This window comes from Haemaphysalis longicornis, unplaced genomic scaffold (assembly GCF_048455015.1).
Source record: "Haemaphysalis longicornis isolate Haplotype H1 unplaced genomic scaffold, Haemaphysalis longicornis Haplotype H1 scaffold_23, whole genome shotgun sequence".
Lineage (NCBI taxonomy): Eukaryota > Metazoa > Arthropoda > Arachnida > Ixodida > Ixodidae > Haemaphysalis > Haemaphysalis longicornis.
In genome coordinates, this window is record NW_027526306.1 from 6,052,022 (window position 1) to 6,074,523 (window position 22,502).

The 22,502-nt window shown below is 45.1% G+C and overlaps 1 protein-coding gene across 1 annotated transcript in view; it reads right to left on the bottom strand.

Annotated features, from left to right (window-relative positions):
• Window positions 1-6,166: 6,166 nt before the first annotated feature.
• LOC144172530 (uncharacterized) overlaps window positions 6,167-22,502 on the bottom strand; it is a 28,645-nt gene continuing 12,309 nt past the window's right edge. The window contains exons 3-5 of the mRNA XM_077701206.1: window positions 18,863-19,095; window positions 8,526-8,967; window positions 6,167-6,671 (exon numbers count right to left, since the gene is read on the bottom strand). Of these exons, the coding sequence (XP_077557332.1) occupies window positions 6,383-6,671; window positions 8,526-8,967; window positions 18,863-19,095 (964 nt within the window). The 3' untranslated portion in view covers window positions 6,167-6,382. The remainder of the gene's footprint in view (window positions 6,672-8,525; window positions 8,968-18,862; window positions 19,096-22,502) is intronic.

Consider the following 22,502-nt stretch of genomic DNA (forward strand, 5'->3'; position numbering starts at 1 on the left):
AGAAATTGTAGGTGGCAATGCCATACCTAGAAAGCTCATTTTGACTTTAAAAAAGTGCAGGTAAAGAACTCCACCTTGCGGAACGCCATTTTCTTACACGTGAACCCTTGACAGTGCGCTACCATTTCTTACGCGAAACGTTCTTTCAGACATGCAGATTGCAACGGTGTTTAGCATAACGCCCGAAACACCGAATGACGTGAAGTCACTGAAGATCCCCCAACGCCAAGCGGTGTCATAGGCCTTCTCAATGTCCATGACACCGCTTGGCGTTATGAAAGGTCTATGACACTACCATATTACAGTCTGACCCTAATGCTGTTGCTTACTCGTCCAAAACCTCGTTAATGGAACTGAACAATAAGAAAGGTAAAGTGATGCGTATTTCCCGCGCCAAGACTGTCCTACCACCTCTTTATCTTAAGTGTCCAATTAGAATCAGTTACATCTTACAAATACCTTGGCATCCACTTTACTACTAACGTAACCTAAAACCTTCACACGGAATATGTAATTAGCAACGCTAACCAAATGTTAGGTTACTTACGTCATAATTTTTATAAGGGGCAATCGCAACCTAAAATAATGCTCTACAAAACACTAATACGCTCCAAACTGGAATACGCATGCTCGGTATTGCACCCAAGTCAGGATAAACTTAAAAAGGCACAAGAACGTGATTAAAATAACTCAGGTTTATTCTGTTCAACTACAATCGAGCAGCCAGTATTACTGCCATGAAATCTAACCTTGCCCTCCCATCCCTTTTGGCACGCCGTGAAATTTCCCGAATAACCTTTTTTCACTAACTGTATCCTCACCATGTTCTGCATGATCGTGTATAACTTGGTCGAAAATCTGTTTCGGCCATTGTATCTACCAAATCGACGTTTTAAATGAATTTTGTGCTATGGGAGAACTACACACTGGTTTATACAAGATGGTAGCCGGAAGATCACCAGGTAAAATTTAGAAATGTTTCTTACACGGAGTGGGCACTAGAATCACCGGTGATGTATACTTTGAAAAGGCCAGCCACAAAGGCAAATGTTGACAATGTCAGTGACGATGTAGGATTTCGATTTTCTGAAGGTGGGATTGGGTATTTTAAGTTTGTAATTTGCTACTGGCGGAAAGACAGAACATTCGTATCCTCATCCCTTATGGTGAGATCGTTCGCACTAGTGATGACATGGTATTTAGGGCTATCCATAGAGAAGAACATGCGCTAGTCTAGAGTTGTGTGGGTGTTAAAGGTCCGGTTTTAAAATATGTTAGGCAGGGAATTGCCTGAAATGTCCAATACATTCCACATTCCTTAAGCTTAAAAATTGAAACAAAAAGCTTTCGTAAGATTTTGGCTCCCGTAATGTTAACGTTCGTTATGTGTGACCGTAAAATTTGAGAGAGAAATGTTGGGATGATCATTCATATTGGCGTTCGGGAGGTGGAACAACCCATACGGTGATGATTATGTACAGGCGAGGATGGCAACTGCAGTCATCAGAACTGCCGGTGATGATAATGCACAGAGGATTAGGAAGCTTTGGTTTGAGGTCTACAACACTGACAGCGGGGTCAAAAAGGCTCAAAAATTATATCTCCAGACACCAAAACAGACGCCAGGCTGTGGTCCGACCCCTGAGTGGCTTAGCGGAGACATATGAATGACTTCGGTACCGCGGTGATTTCGGTTTCCTGTCTTGGTTACTCTACTTCTCGTAGAGGAAAAATGTCTAAGCATTCATCTGCCGCCGCGAGGTTTTTCGCGGCTGTACAATGACTAGGAGGATTAGATTGTTGAACTGGCTGTTTCAGAGGTAAGGTGTACAGAAACGCATTCTGTATAGAATGTGAAGAACGTAGTGTTCAATGAAACCTGGAATTAACTCGCGTCGTCGCTGACCAAAAAAGAGTGCAAGTAAGTGTCATTCGGCATTTTACCAACGCTTTATATCGTTGCATCTGGATTTCGTAGAGTAGCGGCGCGTAAAAGTATTTCAAATTAAATGCTGCGCTGTTGACAAACCAACGTTATTATTTCCTGTAAACGAGCACAGGCTCAGTCGAATAAATGCCGCCATAAGCACTGTCGGTTCCTGTTTTTCGACTCAATCCTCTAAGGTGTCGTTGCATGCGTTTTCAAAGATTTCCGGTGGTAATTTATAATCTGCTTCTGGGAGTTTTTTACGTGCCTCGTCGCCCGGCTCCTGCGCGTGTGCATTAAATCCCAACTAGAAGTACGAAAGAATAAGTTTGCGCAGAAGACGAGGACGAAGGGACAAGAGGACAGAACGAGGGCATCGTCTTCTGCGCAAACTTATTCTTTCGTACATCATAAACCAACTAGCCAGCAATCAAGTCCAAACTAGAACGCCAGGCTGCACATGGAAAATAAGAAAAATGCGCCCATGCATGCACTTCGTACAGATGGTTAGCCAGCGACGCTATAGCGTGCGGCCAGTGCTTACTCATGTGTTACTCCTTCGGGTTCATTAACGGGTTTCTCATTATACCTTGCCTCATGGTAGTATTTTCATGGTTCCCGTTCCTACTCGCTGCATCGCTGATTGTAAGCTGCCTGACTCTGACTGTGTTTTTTATTGTCATGTTAAAGCTGCTCGCGCCGAACCAGCAATCCCTCCACCCCGACATTATAGCTTGATCTGTGTTCACGCAGTAGCTCTCTGAACACCCGCCCTGCAGCGAGAGAGATAAGCCCAGGCACGTGTTGTCTTTTTACTTCTAACTACGTTTCAAGTTGTTTTCATGCATGCTCATCGGGTTTGCCGGAGAAAGTTCAGCGTACACAGGACCCACGGATTTTCCTTTTAACGCGATAGAGTTATTAGGCTCATTTTCCATTTCTTCCTGCCGGCTAGCTGTCCACTATCAGCCGTGCTAATCCAGTGTTCACGGAAGTACGTCACCGCTGCCAACTGTAAACTACTACTGGTGCAGCAAGACACGAGCTCTCACCCGAACCTCAAATACGGCAGAGTGGCAACTCGAATGTGGAAAGGAGGACAACAATACTACGGCGGAGACGGAAGGAACGATGCGAGGTTTCAGCGGGGACGGCGCCTGCGCAGTAAGGTGTGTTATACGCCGTATCGGTAGTCGCAACCTTGGGAGATACGGTGCCAAGCCGCTGCTGCAACGTACTTCATCACGCCAATGCTCCCCTGCCAACGGAACTTATGCGGCGCCAACATTGTGTCACGTAATTAAGAAAGGGCGAAACCTTGGCAAAAGATTAACGCCAAGCTCTGAAAAAGCAAGGAAGACCTATATCAAGACCGCAAACGCATTAAATATCTGTTAATAAGAAACTAAATCGGGCAAAGGGCATGTAGTAGGCAAACGTTTAGATTACTTTTGAAAGTCCTCGCGGGCCTGTCACCGGGGCAAGCTCTGTTGGGAAAAGCACGGATGGCATCACGCAGACAATTTAAAGATCACCTTAAAAATTGGCCAGGTAATCGTCTGAGAGGGTGGTCTCGTAAAAATCGCCAGCGTGGCATTACAGAGAAGCGGCAGAAATGAACTCACAATCATCAAGAAATTCAAAATTGTTATCTATTTGGACCACATTGCAATACACCTAACCAAGAAAAGACCTAGAAAGAGAGAAAATGGAATGCCAACACTTATGCAGACACTCATCACCCCTACCATTCTAGAAATGTACCTGCACTGAATGAAACTAAATTAACACCATCATGAGGACAGCATATAAGGCATCAACGTGCCACTTCTCGCGATCACCAAACAGGTCGGCGACCCGCCTATGAGAACTACCTAATATTAGCTTATGCATCATTGCCCACTATCAAAAGGCCATTAAACTTGTTTCTACAGGCAGAATAATCAAACGCTTGAAAGAGATTCTTCCGTCTACAATGTTGAAAGTTTACATCACATTGACACTCGTAGACGAGAGTCTGGAAGGTTACGCCGCAGCTGACAAAAAGCACGCGGACGCGCATCATCCTTCCCCGTGCCAAATAGGATGTCATATTCAAAGAATCGCATGCTCGGTCAGGATACGAACCAGCGCGTATATATATAGATGGGCGAACATGCTTTGAAGCAGATGCCCGGCAATACTATAATACTCCTATGTACAGGAAAACTTACAATTTTTTCCACGCGACCTGTCGAAATTTGAATATATTCACACGGGATAAAAAAGGAAACGTTGCATGTTTCACTTCCGTCGAAACATGGGAAGTGCCCCTGACAACCTCGTCACCATATAAGCGTGAGCGTATTCAGATAGAGCCAGAAAAAGAACCGCTTCGCCTGGGGCCTTGCAATTCAGGCGCAACCCTTGAGCTCCTTATCATCTGTTTACCTCCTTTTCCAAAACACCAACTACACCTTATTCCTTCCGCACAGAAAAAAATGCCAAAACGTTCAGGCTGGTCGCGACGCTAAAAAGTAAATCTTTGAAAAACTGGCACTGTCGCGTTCTCGTACACCCTGCAGACGCAACTTTTCAACGCCAGCTTCTTCGGCTACACAAGCGCAGGTGGCCACTGTCCTTCCTGTGCCAGGGCAAATAAAAACCGTTGCCGCTAGTTTCGCTCTCTTCACTGAACATTTGTGCCTGCAAAGCATGCGTTGTAAACGAAGTAACTCCGTTTCGAAGCCCTTCGTCGGCGTCTAAGCAACGCTGTGGCGTTTCACATCTTAAGACGTAAATGTAGGTGTCATCTGCAACTTTTTATTTAGCGATATTAGGATTTGGTTTGAAAATTAGCTGTACACTCTCCAATCATTAGGCTGCCCTAGTTATCTTGAAGAATATAGGATGGCTCCCAGAACCACTTACCACGTCCTTGAATCGGGTCTTATTTTGAAAATAAAGTTACTTCGAGCGCGTAAAGCCTGACTTCGCGTATCCTCCATCCCCCCTCCAAAAAAAAAAAATTGCACACAAAGAAGCGATCGGTGCTGTGCGCGCGCTTAGAAGTGAAATACGCAGGCCGAAACATCGCTTTGGGAGCCCTGCAGGCTGGACGGAAATAACATATGCTAAGATGTTTTTCTTGCAACACTTGAAGAAGTAAATACCAACGAAGTTGCACCTAGACTGTTGTGGTTTCTGGCTGTTGTGGTGTTTTGATATAACAAATTTATAACATTTTTATTTTCTCACCTCGTAAATCAGTAAATTATGTGGAGAGCGCCATATTGCGGCGATGGATAAAGTTCAAGAAAAAGAGCAGATTAGAGAACAAAATACAAAAAACTTCAAGGTTACATTCTCTTTGATCATACTGAACAGAGCAACGCGTAACAGCTACCAGCCGCAGGGGCTTAGAGGTTAAGGCGTTGTGCTGCTGATAGCGGGATCGATCCCGGCGGCGGTGGCTGCTTTTTGGATGAAGGAGAAAAGCGAAAGCACCTGTTAGTCGAGATTTGGGCCACGGTAAAGATTCCCGGGTGGTAAAAATAATCTGGAGCCCTACACTTCGTCACGCCTCAAAGCCCAGGTGTAGGTTCCTCGCGTTAAACCTCACAATCAATCAATCAATCAATCAATCAATCAATCAATCAATCAATCAATCAATCAATCAATCAATCAATCAATCAATCAATCAATCAATCAATCAATCAATCAATCAATCAATCAATAAATCAATCAATCATATAAGAAGCGATGGCTACTTATCATACATAAGTGATCATTATGAGTGATCTTGATCAGGGGCAACTTCCGGCCATTTTGCTGTCGATATACCCCTGCTTGTGATGTGTAATAGCTCCACAAAGGGAAGCGGGCGACTAGCAACTGTCTGCTGTCAAGGGTTGCGAGCGTGACCACTTTTAGTTTCTCTACCCTCATTCCTCTCCTTACATCACAGAACACAGCTAAGCAAAAAGTTGATCAGAAAAGACAAGGACTACGATGCTTTTGGGGGCACATATGGGCAGACTTGTCCACATATGTAAGCATTCCTTTCGAATTGCTGGAAAAGTTATGAAGGAAGCGCCCCAAACAAGTTGTCTTAATGAGGGACACATAGTAAACCAAATAAAATTTGCACTAGGAATAAGAGATAAATCTCCTGGCGGGTTGCTGATTACAGCTGATGCAGCACCTGTGCAATGAACAAGAAATGTTCGTGTTGGTGGCGAACATGCGGCTGTTAATTGTGTGAGGATTTCATTCAAGAAAGTTTATTGTGTCATCCTCCTGTAGAAGTGAACGCCTAACAAGCGACTTTGCAAGACGTTTCCCACAAGAGCTGAAAAGCAGCAGTGCGTTGCTAGATGAGGGATTTTTTACGCTAAAAGTTGACAGTTTTTGCCGGAATTCTAGTTTCATTATGAAAGATTTCCCTTCACCATCCTAAACAGCTAGGGTTAACTTTTAGCGCTCATTTTTGTATCTACGGAAAGCATCGATGATAGACGTGTCCCAGGGCATGTAGGATGCAGGATCCTTGATAAATTCTTGCACTTTGAAAACCGCCGCTTCAACGTATCTTCTCGATGCCTCCTCGAGGGTGTTGGTTTCGTCCTCCGTGAGTGTTCTGTGCGTCGGCCCGGTGAAAAGGGCTACGAGTGGTCCAACTCCCGGTGTGAGTATGTACTTGTCAGTATCCACGGGCATGGTGAAGTTAAGCTGATAGTCGACGACCTGGAGCGTTTTGTTAACCCTGAAGTAGAAGAAAGAAAAGAACACACATACCTTGCGTCAGTCACAATTTCAACGTATTTCACGAGTTTCGCAATTTTCACGAGGTTCACAAATTTCACACTTTCACGAGTACTAAGGTTACATAAAAAAACAAGCTCGGGAAAACTCACAGCGCCGCACATGGATTTTTGTGTGTCTTAAGACCAAGACACATCGCAGAATTTGGGCATCTTGCACTAACACAGAAGGATACGAAATTTTATATATTTGGCAAGATATTACCAAAATACACTGATGCCAACAGTTCTCACGGACAAGCGTGATGCCCTTCGTGCTTACAGGGGACAATGGGGACCTGGCTTGCTTGATATAAATTCCAGCGTTATACAATAAGAATGTTTTTTCCTCCTAAAACTTTGTGACAACAGGAAAACGCTAAATTAGTTTTCCCGGAAAATAAAAAGCCGATTGATCCACAGAGAGAAGTCTTTTCGCTTTCGGCCAGTACCTGTCTTGGCTTTATAAACTTCAGACGCACGTGCGCTTCTTTACCTATTATACGAGAGGACGTATAAGCGTAAATACCGCAAGGTGCACTTGACTATTTGCAATGATATTGTACCTTGCTTGATCTTTGCGCTACTTGAATTTCGTGGCAAAATTGGCGGGAAGCATTCTTAATACTCAAAAGGCGCATTTTAACGCTGATGAATCTAGGAGATGTTCTGGGAAACGCTTTTTTTCGAAGAATGCGAGCTTTACGGCGCCTGAATACTATTAACACAGAGCAGAAATCACGAATTTTTATTAACTTTGAAAAATCACAATTTCACTAGGTTGAATTTAAAACAATGCAAGGGTGGCTGCCCCTAGTGACACAAGACCAGGGAAACCATAACACTTCTGGATAAAAAGTAGTCATAGTAGATGCTTTAGCCCACTAATATCACTCAGCGAAACAAAGCAGTTGACACTATTCTCCGTCGTAGCTGGCCTATGTTGTGCAGGCTCTGGTCGCAGCCAAACCACATGCCTAGCTTTTACATCTTTTTACCATCAGAAGTTGAACCCCAACTTTCCAGAAAAATACTACCAACTTAACTACGGAAGTATCTGTCAGAAGTATAGCTTATTTAAGCCTCGCAAAAGCTTTTCCTGTGTCACGCCGAATTTGCTAGCCTTGCCTGTTTATAGCATGCAACGGTTACATCCCAGCAGAAATCGTGTTCTTAGTAACCGCAGGTAGCTGAGTGTGGTGCCTTCGATTTATACACGTTTTACAGAGTTTTCACATGGGTACAGGAGCTTAAACGCAGTTGGGGCCACGGGAATGTGCATCCTTTTTGATGGCTCCAGATTTACTTGTATTTCAGATACGGCTTCAAAAGCAAACCGAATATTCGCTTGTAATATAAAATATCCACTAACATTAGGCAATTGTTTGTATTAGAGAGATCCATAATCTAAAATGAAAATATTTGGCCTTGCTTAAAACAGCCGCATTTAATGTGTGAAGGCACCCTGTTACACTCCAGCACTGTGTGCGGTTAACTCCCCAAAAAAGGACAAATATAATATAGTCGTCTTTTTTTGTGGAGTGGAGATAAAATTTGCTGAAGCCTAGATAATTAAAAATATTCCGGGGATGCGATTAGTATTGAAATCTTTGGGGGCATTCGGGCGAATAACGACGACGATAAATATGGTCTTGTAATGCCAGCACACCTACTTATAAATCAGGAACGACTTCAACTTGTTTAGTTATTTAGTAAAATTCCGGTGCCCTCGAAGTGGTACTAGGCATAATCACCTAGCCTGACGGCAGGGCCATCATTGTTTGGAGCATGCATGCGTCAAGTAAATTCTGACTCACTCATGTATTTCCAGCGCCGCGTTGACTCCATAAACATGAGTGTCCAGTCGCCCTGTGATGCCTGAAGTCTTCGCGTATATTCGCACCACGATGTTTTCGAAAAACAGTGCAACACGAGCGACGAGGCCACAATTCTCAGCGCTGACCAAGTTTTCACCGCCCCGTCTGATATTTTTGAGTCCTTGGATGGTCACGTTGAGTATCTGGAAAGTTCTACCGTTCCATGTGATGTCAGAAACGTCGCTCAACGAGAGTGGATCGAGACTATTGTCGAGGACGATGCGCTTTATGCAGAAGTCAAAGATGCCCCATGCGCTGGGATTGTCCCACTGAGTAGGATGGAACATGTCTGGACCGATATCCTCGTTGCGGTATCGCTGCCGAAGTATGTTCATCAGAAATGACGCTTCGTACTCTGGTTCAGGTCTTGGCTGTTTCACATCTGAAATGTGGATAGAAGAAAGGATAGGGGATACCTATACTTTCTTCATGTGGATTAAAAAGGTGATCTCCAAAGGCTAATTTCAAACGACAAAATGTTTGTCACAAAAATGCGCAGCACAAAAATGCTCTCGCTAGGTTCGCGTGCAAGGTTGTTGTGTAGATAGATATATGTAAAGGTGCGTCGAAAAAAAAGTTTTATTTTTCAGTCACATCCTAAGACGGCAGAGTTGTGTAGCTTAGTTTCGAAGTTCTCCTTTTCAGAAGCGGAACTTTCCCACATTACTACGTTTGCCCAAAATAGGTATTAGGGCTAAGTAAAACGAACTCATTGCTTAGATTTCTCCGCGTCAATTCTTGGAACAGCTATATATATTCTCCGAGTTATTGGTGATGTAAGTCATCGCAATACGTCTGCATCGGGCGTTCTAAAAAAAAATATATTATTTCATGTTGTCACATAATTTGAGCCCACTTGCGAACAACAAGAACGTCACATTCACGAGCCGTGGCTCTAGTATCATTTAGAAGATAGTATCAGTGTTAAAATCAGGCGACACATCGTGCGTTTATTGGTTTATTGGAGAAAAAAATTAGTCGGGATGTTTTTTTTTTTGACGTTCTAAGAATGTGGCGGAGAAAGCTAAGATGAAATATGTGTTGATCTGCTGTTAAACGTTCCGTTGAACTTTGGTGCCGCACGCGTCACCAGTTGATCAGGCCTATGGGCAGCTCCTTCCGATGCTGGGTCGACTCGCTAGCCATTGCCATCAGCTTTCTGTTCGTCCCCATCAGCAGTGTCCCCCTCAAGCTTGCACGTATTGCACGCGGGGCTGTGTCCTAACCTTTTTAAAGCAAAGCTTTTTACCTCTACCCCGCAAGGGTTCTTTCGCGACCGTTGGTGTCACCAGGAAACTCCAGCGAACAAATAAAAGAATTTACTGCCACCACCGGGAATCGAACCTGGAACTAACAGACTAACAAAGCGAGAGCCCGTTGCCTTACCGCTTTAGCTATGAGCCCACGCGAAGACGGGGAAGACAGGTGGTGTACTGACCAAGCACATCTATGGGTTCTCCCGCTGCGTTCTCGCTGAATGCCACGTGAAAGCGTCACGCGACCACTCAGGCCCATCCAGCGGCCCTGGTTGCACCTTGCTCATGTGCTAAGAGTTACAAAAATTAAAGGAAGCTCACACCAATGCATGGCATCTCACTTCTAGTACGCCAATGGGCTAAAGCCTGTGGCCTCCAGTGTTCTCGTAAAAAATCACCGCTCCTTGTCGGCCGCCCTCACGCCAAATCAAGGAATACATTCAAATAATACTTGATGGCCAGGCCATCACTCCAAGCCCCAGCATTAAGATCCTGGGCCTACATCTCCAGGCTAACGCCAAGAGTGACGTCTCCTTGCAGCGCCTCAAAAACAGCATTAATCAAATCGTACACAGGATCAGGCGAGTTGCCACCAAGTAGCGAGGCCTAAAGGAATCCGTAACTTTTCGATAAATTGAAGCTTTTGTCTTCTCGAGAGTCACTTACGTCAACCCACTGTCTTCTTCTCGACAAGAAGGACATAGAGATGCTTTATATAATGATTAGAAAGGCAGTCGAGCAGGCCATTGGTCTTCTCATGAGTGCGTCCACACAGAGACTGCTGAGCACGGGGCTCCACAACACGGTGGAAGACCTGATATAAGGCCATCTTTCTAACCAGAAGGTCCGAATAAGAACTGGGGTAGGTAACCGCATGCTTCACCAGATTGGCTGGGCAGCCCAGAATGTCACTCCGCTTGACATACTCCCAGGCTCTTGGCGACTGAAACTAAGGATGCTCGCGTCGATTGGAAATATGAGCCCCTCACATGACCAGGGTCACCGAAAGCACGGGCTCAAGCGCTAAACACCACCCTCGGTGGGGATCATGCAGTTATCCACACAGACGCCTCCAAACATCGAGGGCAGCAATACGCCATCATCGTGGCTACATCCAGAACCAACCTCCTTGCGTATATCTCGCTTAGGACCCAAGAAATGACGGCAGCAGAAGAGGCAGCCATCACCCTGGCTCTCACTCAACCATGGGTTCGGAGGGTAGTCACCGATTCCCAGCAAGCCTATTGGCATTACCAGTCGGGTTGGGTGTCCTGACCTGCACTGCGCGTGCTAAAAAACCACTCCCCAAACGGTTCCATTCAGCTCATCTGGACACCCCCTCACGCTTCAATGGAGGGCAACGAATACGCCCACCCATCAAGCCTGCGCTATTACCTCCCGTGCTATGGAGCTGCACGAGGACAGTCACCCGCTTGTCACGTTCAGGGAGATAACCCAGCATTATCGCCTTCTGAGACAGACCGTACCTTCGTCTTACCATGTCCTTTCCAGAGAACAACTACCCTACGGCTGATACAATCCGGGCTGATTCCCTCAGCCTACGCGTCTTCCCTTAATGCATCCGAATCGCTACGACGCTGAATGTAAATTTTGCTCAGATGTAGGAACACTCCGACCCGTAATCGGGGTGTGCGACTTTAGCCTTGAGCACCCTCCTCTCTTTCCGTCAACTACCCAACCAGAGCAATTGGAGATGCTGCTGTCCAGGCCCTCTCTACCTACCCAGCTTCAGCGAGTGGACAGAACATAGGCCGCGCAGACTGCGTATGGGCCCCACAGAAGAATGAATCACCCTCCCGGGCTGCACTCTGGGCCGTTCAGAAATCTGAACAGAAGTATTTCTTCCTCCTCCTGCTCTCCTCCGTCTCTGCCGCAAATCTCGTTGCCTCCGTCCGCGGCGCAGAGACGGAGAAGTCCGATCGTCTAACACCGTGTTGTATCTTACTTTAATTTTATAAAAAAACTTTCCACTCTTGTGCTACACCAATACAACTCAACCAACCACCGTTCAAGCATCATGCATTGATTTAACCTTACCAAGAATCTCTTTGACGTAATAAGTGATGTGGTTAAGTGTATTTCACTTCTCTCTGGTTTTACTATTTGTAGAGCGACGTGAGTGAATTTAAGTGACGTCGCATGGGTAATCGTTGTGCGTGCCGTTTACAGCTTTGCTTTCCAACCACATTCACGGGGTGGATTGGCGCGATTTTTTTTAAAGGAACGGCAGGAATGGCATTCCTGCCGTTACATCGCTAGGATTTGGCTGTTTTTGATGCCAAAGCTCATGTACAAAAATCCACAAAGCGCCACGGCGTTTCTTCTACTATAAGATGGTCAGTTTGTTCGCCCTTAAGCCGTACGTGCTTCCTCGAAGGTCAAAGGCAGAAGAATAACCACGCAGCAGGCCGCAGCTTGTGCTTGCTTTCATGCTGGTTGCTTACGCGGCGTTCGACGGGTGAATAGTGTAGCCGCGAGAATTCTTTTCACCCTTCACCGTTTGTCTGGGGAGGCCAGAATGCGCGTCTGGCCGATAGAATTGCTCCCTGGCGGGGAAAGAACCAATAATTTTAGCAGTCCGTCCGTTCTGTCGTATGCGTTGTTACTGGGTTGACCGGGACTCGGCTGGGCACTTGGGCATTCGTCGCGGTAGAGGGTTTAGTTCCGCGGGCCTGTCTCCGCCATGCCCGTGCCTCCCCCTTCCGCGCGCTCATGAGCACACCGGTCCCGGTCAACGCGTTAACAACGTAGCCAACGAAACGGACCGACTGCTGAACGGGATCCGGACATTTCTGTGTCGGACTTTTCGGTTCAAGACGTTTCGGTGTGGACATTTCTGTTCACGGACATTTTGGTGCACGACGTCTTGGCCCAGACATTTTGAGTGAGGGGATGTCCCAGGCATTCTTTGAACATTTTAGCTTTAATATTGTAATTTCGTGATTTGATATGATTTTACGTTCGAGACTTGTGCTTGCGCCGCCATTCGTGGAAACGAACACGAAACCTTGGCGGAGCATTGCCACGTGAAACCCAATTTCTGTAGCAGATGGTAAAAATTAAAGTTGTTAATTTGGACCCGTTCAACCATTTTTTGTTATTTTAACATTCATGTGAACAACCCTTATACTTTAAGTGTTAGCAGAGCGCTTTCCTTTCACTTCACCCAACGGTGGAAGACGCTGCTGTTTTTAGTATATTCCTCCCCCCCCCAGCAATACGTCCGCGAAAAAACAACACCAGAAAAACGAGGTCGATTAGGCGCGTGTGCATTTCGTTTTAATTATTCTCTGAATCAAACTCGCTTTCGTTGCATTCGGTGTCAGTTCTACTTAAAACTAAGAAACCAACGATCGCACTTACGGTGGCGTTACCTAGGGCAGGGGAAGCTGAGCCCCGCCGGCAATGATCCCCCTAAGTAGAGAGAGAGAGGGGTGTCACTTGTGCTTCACCATTGCGTCGACTGGACTTCGAAAACTTGAAGACGACTGTTGCCGCTCTGGTCACACTAGCCTATTCATATTTTTGCTCCGTATAATGAGAGGAAGCGATGTATACCTGGGGTGTCCATGATATGCGCGACTTGATGAGTTAATTCCCAAGGGGGTGACTGAAGGCGGAGAAAAAGCGATTCCTGGAGTGGGGGCGCCGTCGATATGACCGCGACGCGCGGAAGGGCGTAGACAGCAAACGATAGTGCCCAATGTGTTCTCAGCGGCTTTTTGGGTGGCTTTTTGTGTCACGTTAGAGAGGTTTCGTGGGCTCATGTTGAATGTAAAGCTTTTTCTCTGTTTTAAACGCGAAGTGTGCTATTGCATTCTTCTGAATGTATCACCCAATTCCTGCAAAAGCCTCCACTAAGAGGCTAGCAGTATGTTCTAAATAAAAAAAAAATAAAAAAATCACTTCGGTGACGCTTCGGAGACCGTAACTCCCCCACGCCAGTAGGGTTTTCAGGAGAAACTGAAAATAATATGGCTGAAAAAGAAATCTGGTCGATATTCGAGCGTACAGGCGGGAGGTGGAAGGAGGGAGGGGCGCTAGAACAAAGAATTAAAATGTAAATGTAGGCTTGTAAACATTAAACGAAGGTTGGTTGTCCCGAACACAATGGGTGGAATTTGTATGCACAACCGGTACGCGCTAAATCAGCATTTAGGACTTTAGAACCTGCGGCTGTTTTCCAAAAAGCCCGTTTTTCTTCCCCGACAATATCCTAGACCAGTGTTCGCAAATTCATTTTAGCAAGGCAGCCCAGCCTACGTAATACTCTTCATAAGGTTTTCTTCATTCTGGGGGGCTAGCTAATGTTTGTTACTTTTTGGATATTGAGAGTGTGCATCTAATTTATGTAATTTGAGGGTGTGTAATTTAAAACAAATACAATAGAGGCGGTAGACCATCGTAAACACAGGTAATTGTCTTAGCTAAAAACAGCGAATATAAATTAACAACCTGTCATAAATGAAAAAAAAAAAAACGTGTGCTAAAGAATTCAATCGCTGCATAACAGGTGTCCCCAGGAAGAGGTAATAAACAAAAATACATTAATGCAGAATTTCTAAAAATACCTGGCAAAGATCGAACATGGCATCAATCAAAAAAATAAATTCACTGCTCCAGATTGTTGTCCATAACCAAGGTTAAGCGGAAATAAAAATATAATGGCTGTCGCAAACAGGCAAGCACCGGATAATTTGGTCGCCGAAATGTCCGTACACCGAAATGTTCGTACACCGAAATGTGCGTGCACCGAAACGCCCGTACACCGATATTGCTGTACACCGATACGTCCGTACACCGAAATTTCCGCACCGAAATATCCTGCACCGAAATGTCCTCGAGCCGTCTGGAGTTTGTCCGGTGCTCCCTGAAAAAATTCGCCTAGGAGCGTTTGTTTTGATTATCTTTATCTCCAGATAATCTGCTGCCGGTGGTGTTAATATTCGTGTAATATACTTAGTTCGATGTGAGTTTTAAATGTCTCACTTAATTTCGACCCAGGATTATCCGACACTATATTTTAATTTAAAAACCTAATTGTAGCGTTATTGTAACGACACGTTCCAATTTTCGAAGTGAAACTTGAACGTGTTCCTTTCGCAATAAAGGAACTTGTAACGGGAACTCGTTTCATAATTGGCAAGGAACGAGGAACGAGCTGTCGTTCCTATTTTGGAGGAACGTGTGCAACACTGATATGATGTACGCAACAAAGCGTCGGTTTTGTAGGGATTCTTCCCTGTGAACACTCGCGTAATGCGGCGTGCCACCTCTCCTGCCATCTGTGAAAGAACAATTGAAATGCTGTGCGATGGAAGGAAGTGTGGCACGTACTTCGAACACTAGGTAAGCGCAGCTGCGCTTGTCAGCGGTGAAGTCGCCAGCCAGGAGCGCCGCAAGACCGGAGTTACAACCCGCCGCCAGCCACCTTCAAGGAGCCTGCACGACAGCAAGCGGTCAGCCATCCGTCCTGCCCTGCCGTGAGCCTCCAGACATTGAATTGCTGTGGCGAATATATCTCCTGTGCCATTTATTTTTTGTTTCCACTGCTTGAGTAAACCCCGTATGTGAGCTCCTACTTTCTGTGCGGTGATGTTTTGACAAGGCTGTTGCCTGAACCCCCTTCGGTAAGAAAGACTACCTGCAGTTTGAAACGTGTATTTTTGCTGTGGCCGTAAAATGTTTGCGAATGAAAGGGGCAGTCCTTCTCTCCGGGAAGACGATCACAACTTGCCTCTCGCGTGCCCATGTTTTTCTAAGTCTTTCAGTTTTTGAAAATTAGCCAATGGAGAACTTCTGCTGCGACTGCAAGTGTGTTCAATCTATTGGGAAGTTTGCCTCGCTGCAACTGCACTCCGTATAGATTACCTATATAAAAACCGAGGAAACATTCAAAACGGTGCACGTTGGGTTGCTTGAGCACGGGGCCAAAATAAGGTCCCACGCCGAAGTTTACGAGCAGCGATACCAGGAATTTGAACACATTTTCGCATTCAGAAGTAGGGGAGTTAAGCGCGTGTATTTAGGGCAGCTGCGGGCCTAAAGAATGCTGCTTTGAGAAAAGTTTTGCCATGCTTGAATTTAGGTCTTATATTATATACGTCTTCGATGCGTTTTCGGGTACACAATATATTGGTATGCAACGGAATCTTCGTGGCTTAACATCCTTGCCCGCATGTTGCATATTTCTGGGGCGTTACTCTACGGGTGGGTGGCCATCTTCGCCACGCAACTGGCGTGTCAAACTGGTAAGCAACATTGTAAGTGCATTGGTATACACAATGAGACTGTAGTATGTATTTAAGAAGCCTGAAGTATGTGCCAGTTATCTATCCATGTGTGTTTGCTACTGACTGTTCAGGGGGAGCTGCGCGTTTATTACTTTAAAGTAATAAACTTGACCAAAAAAAGTAATGTGGCGGTATGACGAATGCCTGTTAGTTTGGCATTCTTTACGTCCCTATTTTGAACCCCACCCAGACCTAAATTTGCCTAATTTTCTGTTCGCTATTATTGCCTTCGCTGACGTGGCTTTGCGCAAAGTTTGAATGTTTTTCTTTCGTTCTTACACTCTTTTACATAACTCTGAGGGCTATATAAACGCCTTGAGATAAAATGATGTTTAATAAGTTATCAAAGACGAGCCCCGTTTGATCATGCTACTGCAATGCGAATCTGCTCTTGTCAAACTGATGATTAGGTACCTGTTTTTCCTGTGTTTCATCAGCGCTGACGTCGCGTTGCTTGGAAGTTTTTCTTCCGTTTTTACACCCTCACGGTTTAAAACACCATGGTGAGCTGAAATGATGTCGAATGAGTTACCAAAAATTAGTTCTTTTAAACGAAACAGTTTTAATCTGGCTTCATGGTCTCTACAGGTCACACTTCACGTACACAAAGTGAAGTGACCACCAACGATGCGCCTGGACGCTCACCAAGAACTTTTATCATTAGTATGGCGGCCTTGTCCCTAATATGTTCTGCATGGACTAAAAGTTCTAATTCTTAGAGCAAGTCATTCCGTATCACAGTGATTTGGGAGGCATATGTCCCGGCAACGGCTTGAACACATTGTATGAACACAGGTGCTGACGACTGCACGATCTGCCCTGCCTGCGGGCACAGAAGTACTCCTTCCGAGCTGATAGCGCCGCTTACCATAAGAATGCTCTGAGAGGAAGTGGTTTTGACACTTCTTTTAATGGCATATACGCCTAGATATATTCCAAACTTCCGCTACAGTTTACGATGCTAAGCGTTTAAAAAAATTTTTTATACTACGTGTGTCATCGTTGTGTGGACTTTGAATGACAACACCTCGTGTGTTCATTTTTTTGCATCCAGAAGGATTGGTAAATTTAAGTGAAACACAAAAGGCAGCCAGGTTATGTTTAAAAATGCTCCCCTTTGTTTTCTTTGACAACTCAGTTCTGGCACTCATGAACGTGTTTTGTATCAGAAAAGAGAATATCGAGAAATGTCAGATGTTTGGGCTGCACAACGTTAGCACTGGCATGACCGGGAACTTTGAAAAAAACACAGTCTTGGCTGCTTTGGCTGCCCGCCACCATTTAAGTGGCGATATAAAATGGTAATGTATGCACAACTACAATTGTACACTTACGCGTGTTTACAATGGCTTTGGCATGGGGAAGCCATAAAAGAAAAGAAGTTTAGAGATATAATAAATGCCGGGAGGGAAAGGGGATGGTCAATCCTAGTTATTCCGCCTGTTTTTCTTGTTACTTAGTCTACTTTTTTCTATTTGAATTAAAACTGGTATGATTGTTTTTATACGGGGCAATGTTTGATGTGAACAAAAATTCCATATTGTTTTCTTAGTAAATCTGGAAATTCTTGCTATTTCGCGCTTCAGAAAATGTGCTTCTTCTGACATGCCAGTGTTAATTTTCAGTTGCAGTATTATTTTTAGCAATAACGGGAATAAGGAAGACACTGTCAGTTCCAAAGCATTAGAACATAGTAGTATCTTAGATCGCGCATTAAGGAAACCTATTGAAAAAATATGAGAGCAAAAAAAAAACCGTAGGTTTTATGGTCTCTGCTTGAAATTTCTGCTATGGATAAGTGCGGCGACGGCGGGGAAAATTTACCGAAAATGTTGTTTTTACACTTTTACTGTTTTTACTGTTGTTGACGTGCGGCATGTTCTGTCGTTATTTTGCAGGCACCATGCTATAGTACGCTGATATGGTGCGTTTATTTTTCTGAAACAATGGTGTATTTTGGCTCGATTAACTCGAATAGGGCACTGCTATTGTGTAAAACTTGAGACTTTGTAACTGCGCAGCCGAATTTCTTTCAGCAGGCCCTGCGTCTTCTGCTATGTCACACAGAACACGATGCCAAAATTTTGTCCCAAGAAAAAAATCCTCCGTTTGTTATCACGCTTCTACATCTATTACATAGTGCAAAATTGCACAGGAAAACATGCAAACTACGGTGAATGGCACATAAACGAATGAAAAGCCGCTTTGCTTATACCCGTTTGGACAATGTTGTTGTCTTGTTTAGTGTTGCCATCGGAAAGTAACCGCGAACGTTTTGTGGAAATGATGAAAGTGCTCAAAAACGAGACACGACTGTACAGATATGCCGAATAACTCAGCGCAGACAGTTTGAGTCAGCATCTCATAAGGTAAGGCTCCGATCAAGTACGACACCGAGTGAGCAAGGGTACGAACAAGAAAACACTCCTTTAGGTGGCGGGCTTTGTCTGGCTATTCTAGGACATTTATCGTGTACTTGAGCCATATGTGAGCAAATGGGTAAGGGATTGGGCATGAGATGGTTTTTGGTGCAGCATTTGAAACAGTCGCAGTTACAACTCTCTGAACTCTGGCTCGGTGAAACACTCTGTCCTCATCTAAGAGGATCATAGTCGGCTAAACAATCACACCAATTTAAGCATCCAGAAATACATTGCATAATGCATTTTTCGATACCGAACAGAGAGAAAGTATATAAAGTACGCACCTCCGATTTTGGTTCCGTTCCTGGCGTAGAGCTCCACCATGCCTAGAAACTGGTACACGAGTTTATGGAGCATGGACCCCAACTCTCCGGAGACCTTTTTTTCGATGTCGTCGTTTTTCAAATTCTTAGCCAGGTTGAACCAAAAACTATAATCGCCTTCGTTGTGGATGGTGACATGAGCACGACTGTTGTCTAACGCGAATACTTGGAGCTGAAGATTTGTCGGGCTCGGCCTGCGTGTGTAATTGCAGGAAACGGCAATTTAGTTGGAGATACCGCGGCAGCACACAAAACGGGCAGACATCCCAATTTTCTTAATACCGGGAATAAATAAAGACGTGGTAACGGCTGCGACAACCTAAAGGAAACTCTTCGTTGGTTCTCAATGGGGATATTAACACAGCGAATTCGTTCTCCACATAGGTAACGGAGCTGGTATTGTCGAAAACTAACACATAAGGACGAATGTCAGTGCGATCTTCAGGTTTTCCAGATATGTTTTGGTTTAGAGCAGAGAGCGTGACGGCCATAGCATCAGAGTGCTCTTTCAGTATTGTTTTTTTTTTCTATTCGCAATACTAGCAAGTAATATACCAAGCATTTAAACAAGGTGGGCCTATCGATGGGAACAAGGTCCGGACTGCCCATTCACGCGCCGCCACTGGACAGACGCGTGACAGTGGAGTTGTCAGTTGCCGCCGCTACTTTCGGCGGGGGTGCCACACATCGGTGACGGCTCCCGCGGTCCTCGCTTCGGGGCACCTATAGAATATCGACGATTATCGTTACTTTAAACCTCGTTAACTCGCGTTCTAATGCACGTATCTGGAAAATAATAGCACCACAATTTACGGCAAAGATATGTCTTTAATGCCTAAGAATTTGATCTGTTTGATGGCGGTAATTCTTGTTCGTGGTTTAAAAAGACGAGTGCGATGCGGCCGCTCCCGCAACCAAGTTCCCGCGATGTTCGGGATTATGACTGTACAACAGGTTACAATGTCAATTTGGTTTAAGCACTGCAGCCTGTTTGTGCTGGAAAATAAAACTCCATTACTGCTGCCATTCACCGTGCTAATTGAAGGACAATTTTAAAACGGCTGTGTTTAAAACCTTGCAAAACACGGGCTCAGTAGCCCCAGGGCTGTCTCATGGTTGAATTCAGGCACGGTAATTCTACTCCAACCAAATATCCCCATCACCGAAAAATTGTAGAAGGTCACATTTATTAGTAAACCGGTTATTTACTCGCTAAACCGGGACGTAAAATGCATGCGCTGCGTACCTGATTGCTTTGCGTGAGAAAAACTGTGTACTATCGGTAATGTATTCGTGATTTGCTTTCTTCTTTCCGCATTTCGTTTGAATCGGGGTTTGATTTCCCTTGTGCGCTCGAGTGTCCCGCATCTGTTAAATTTGATGTGTGAAGTCTGATAGGCCGCTTGGGTGGATATTCATAGTTTTCTTAAAAACTGCTTGGAAGTGAGAACTTGTGTATTTTTGCGTGATTCTATGTTGCTTAGCATTTACGCAGCTTGTCGTTTTTTATTATGAACAGCTCTGAATTAGCTCAGATTCCAGTTTTAATAATCTGTACATGTTAACTTCAGGAGGGTGGAACCGGAATTAATGCGGGCAAGCAACACGGTTGGAAGGATTGCAGCATCGCGCGTCGGCAAGGGGCGAGGGCATGGAAGCGAAGTTTACGCTGTCCGCTTGTACTCGCGGTGGGGTGCCACATATCGGCGCAAACTCCGGTTTGTGCGCGAAAAGCAGCAGCGGCAGGAGTGTTGAAGCTCTCGTGAGTGCTTTGAACTTTTCGTTTCGCAGAATTCCGCGCACTGCGTGCGTAATATAGCGTACTAGTGTGCTCCTGGCTATGCAATGCCCAAAACTGCTGCGTGCCGCGCTGCAAGTCAAATTCTTCGAAAACCCTGGACGGTTGCTACCACGAGTTTCCAGCCAAGGAGTGACTCCGAGATGCCTGGCTGCACATCATCTCCCGCCAAGGGATCGACAAGGGAAGCCAATGGAAGCCAAGCTCCAGATCGACACGGTGGGATTGAAGCGCAAGTTGTTGCTGCCAACAGCTGTGTCCAGAATATTTCCGTCGTACCCAACCTACATGGAGCCGAGAATGCCAAAAAGGAGGAGGGCACTTGTTCGGCAGCTGCTCGAGGCGTGTGCGTCGGCATCTCAAGTACGCAATCAAGTGCAAGGGAGAACAATGGTTGCAGAAAATGAAGCGATTGAACGTTCAATTCTGGGCCTAACTGGGAATGAAGAAAGAGATCAACCGGACTCACCCACAGAGGCAGACCCAATCCTGTACGCTCTCACGGACATGCAATCATGCGGCCAACGTAATTTTGAGACTCGAGAATAGCAGACTTCGTTCTCTGTGACAGGCTTTTTCGATAACACCAAGAGAAATGCCCGCCGGCTTAAAATGACAGTAAACAGGCTAAACGAAAGACTACAAAAACTGCAGGAACGCTCCGACGAATTACGCGAACAAGTGAAGAAGTATTCGACGAGGATCGCGCTGTACAGGCAGTTCGACACAGCGGACAAATTTTTAAGCTTCTTTCAAACACCGTATTCCCACACCTCGCAGACTGTCCGCTGATGTGGTGCGCCAGAAACAGGGACCCGTACCACTGTCGTGAGCTGTGCGAAATGTTATTAAAAAAGCGATTGAGGCCGCTTCTTGCCAACTGGGCTGGCGACGTAAATAGCTCTTTGGAGAATCTACTGAAGCTTTCGCGAAAGCATTCCTCGCCAAAGGCTTTCCGCTTGTAAAGCTGATTGCCGGTGAACCGTAGGCGAAGAGGTCTTACATATTTTCTGACAAACCCAATAAATCCCCTTTTAAAGGTTGTATTATATTTACCTTTTTATGTCCCAGCAATTTAATGCAGATTAATTTACCTTACAACTGCATATAACGTTGTGCAACTGGTGTAAATAAAAGAAAAACTGCCACAGTTTTACACCATTCCAGCTTCATCCTGTACTCATTTCTGTGTTTTGGTTCCCATGTAAATAGTGTTCTTGTTGCAATAAATCAGTTCATAGTTGCGTTCGCTCTCTTCACTCCCTTCGAGTGTCCCCCATAATTTTGTGTACCCTGTAACCTAACGCGCAGTCTAACAATATTTCCAAAGCAAATGAGCCAATGGACCTTGAAAGGTATTAAGGTTATTGCAGTTTCCTTTGAAAACGCAGTTAAAGCAAAGTGTGAAAATATCCAGCCACATTTGTCAAACGCGCATTGAGAAACGGGCGTGTACGGCATAAGCATGAAATGTTTATGTGATTTTTACGTAAGCGCAAGTTATAAACTGTTACGTAATAAACAGAAATGCGGTTGCTCAGACAAGCTTGCCACGTTAAATATTTTTCGTGAAACCCCTGGAAAAGTCTTTAGAAATAAATCCGCCTGTTGCGCTCGACGTTAGCAATGCGCCACCTGCTAACGTCGCATGCGGCACGCTAAAAGGAAAACAATTGCAGCGCTGTGCCTACTTCGGAAATACTAGTCAGTCCGTGACGCCTATATTGTGAGTTTCTGCCTCACGTATCACCGCATATTATTATAAATTATGAAGATGCTGACTTCGGCCGACGGTACAGTCAT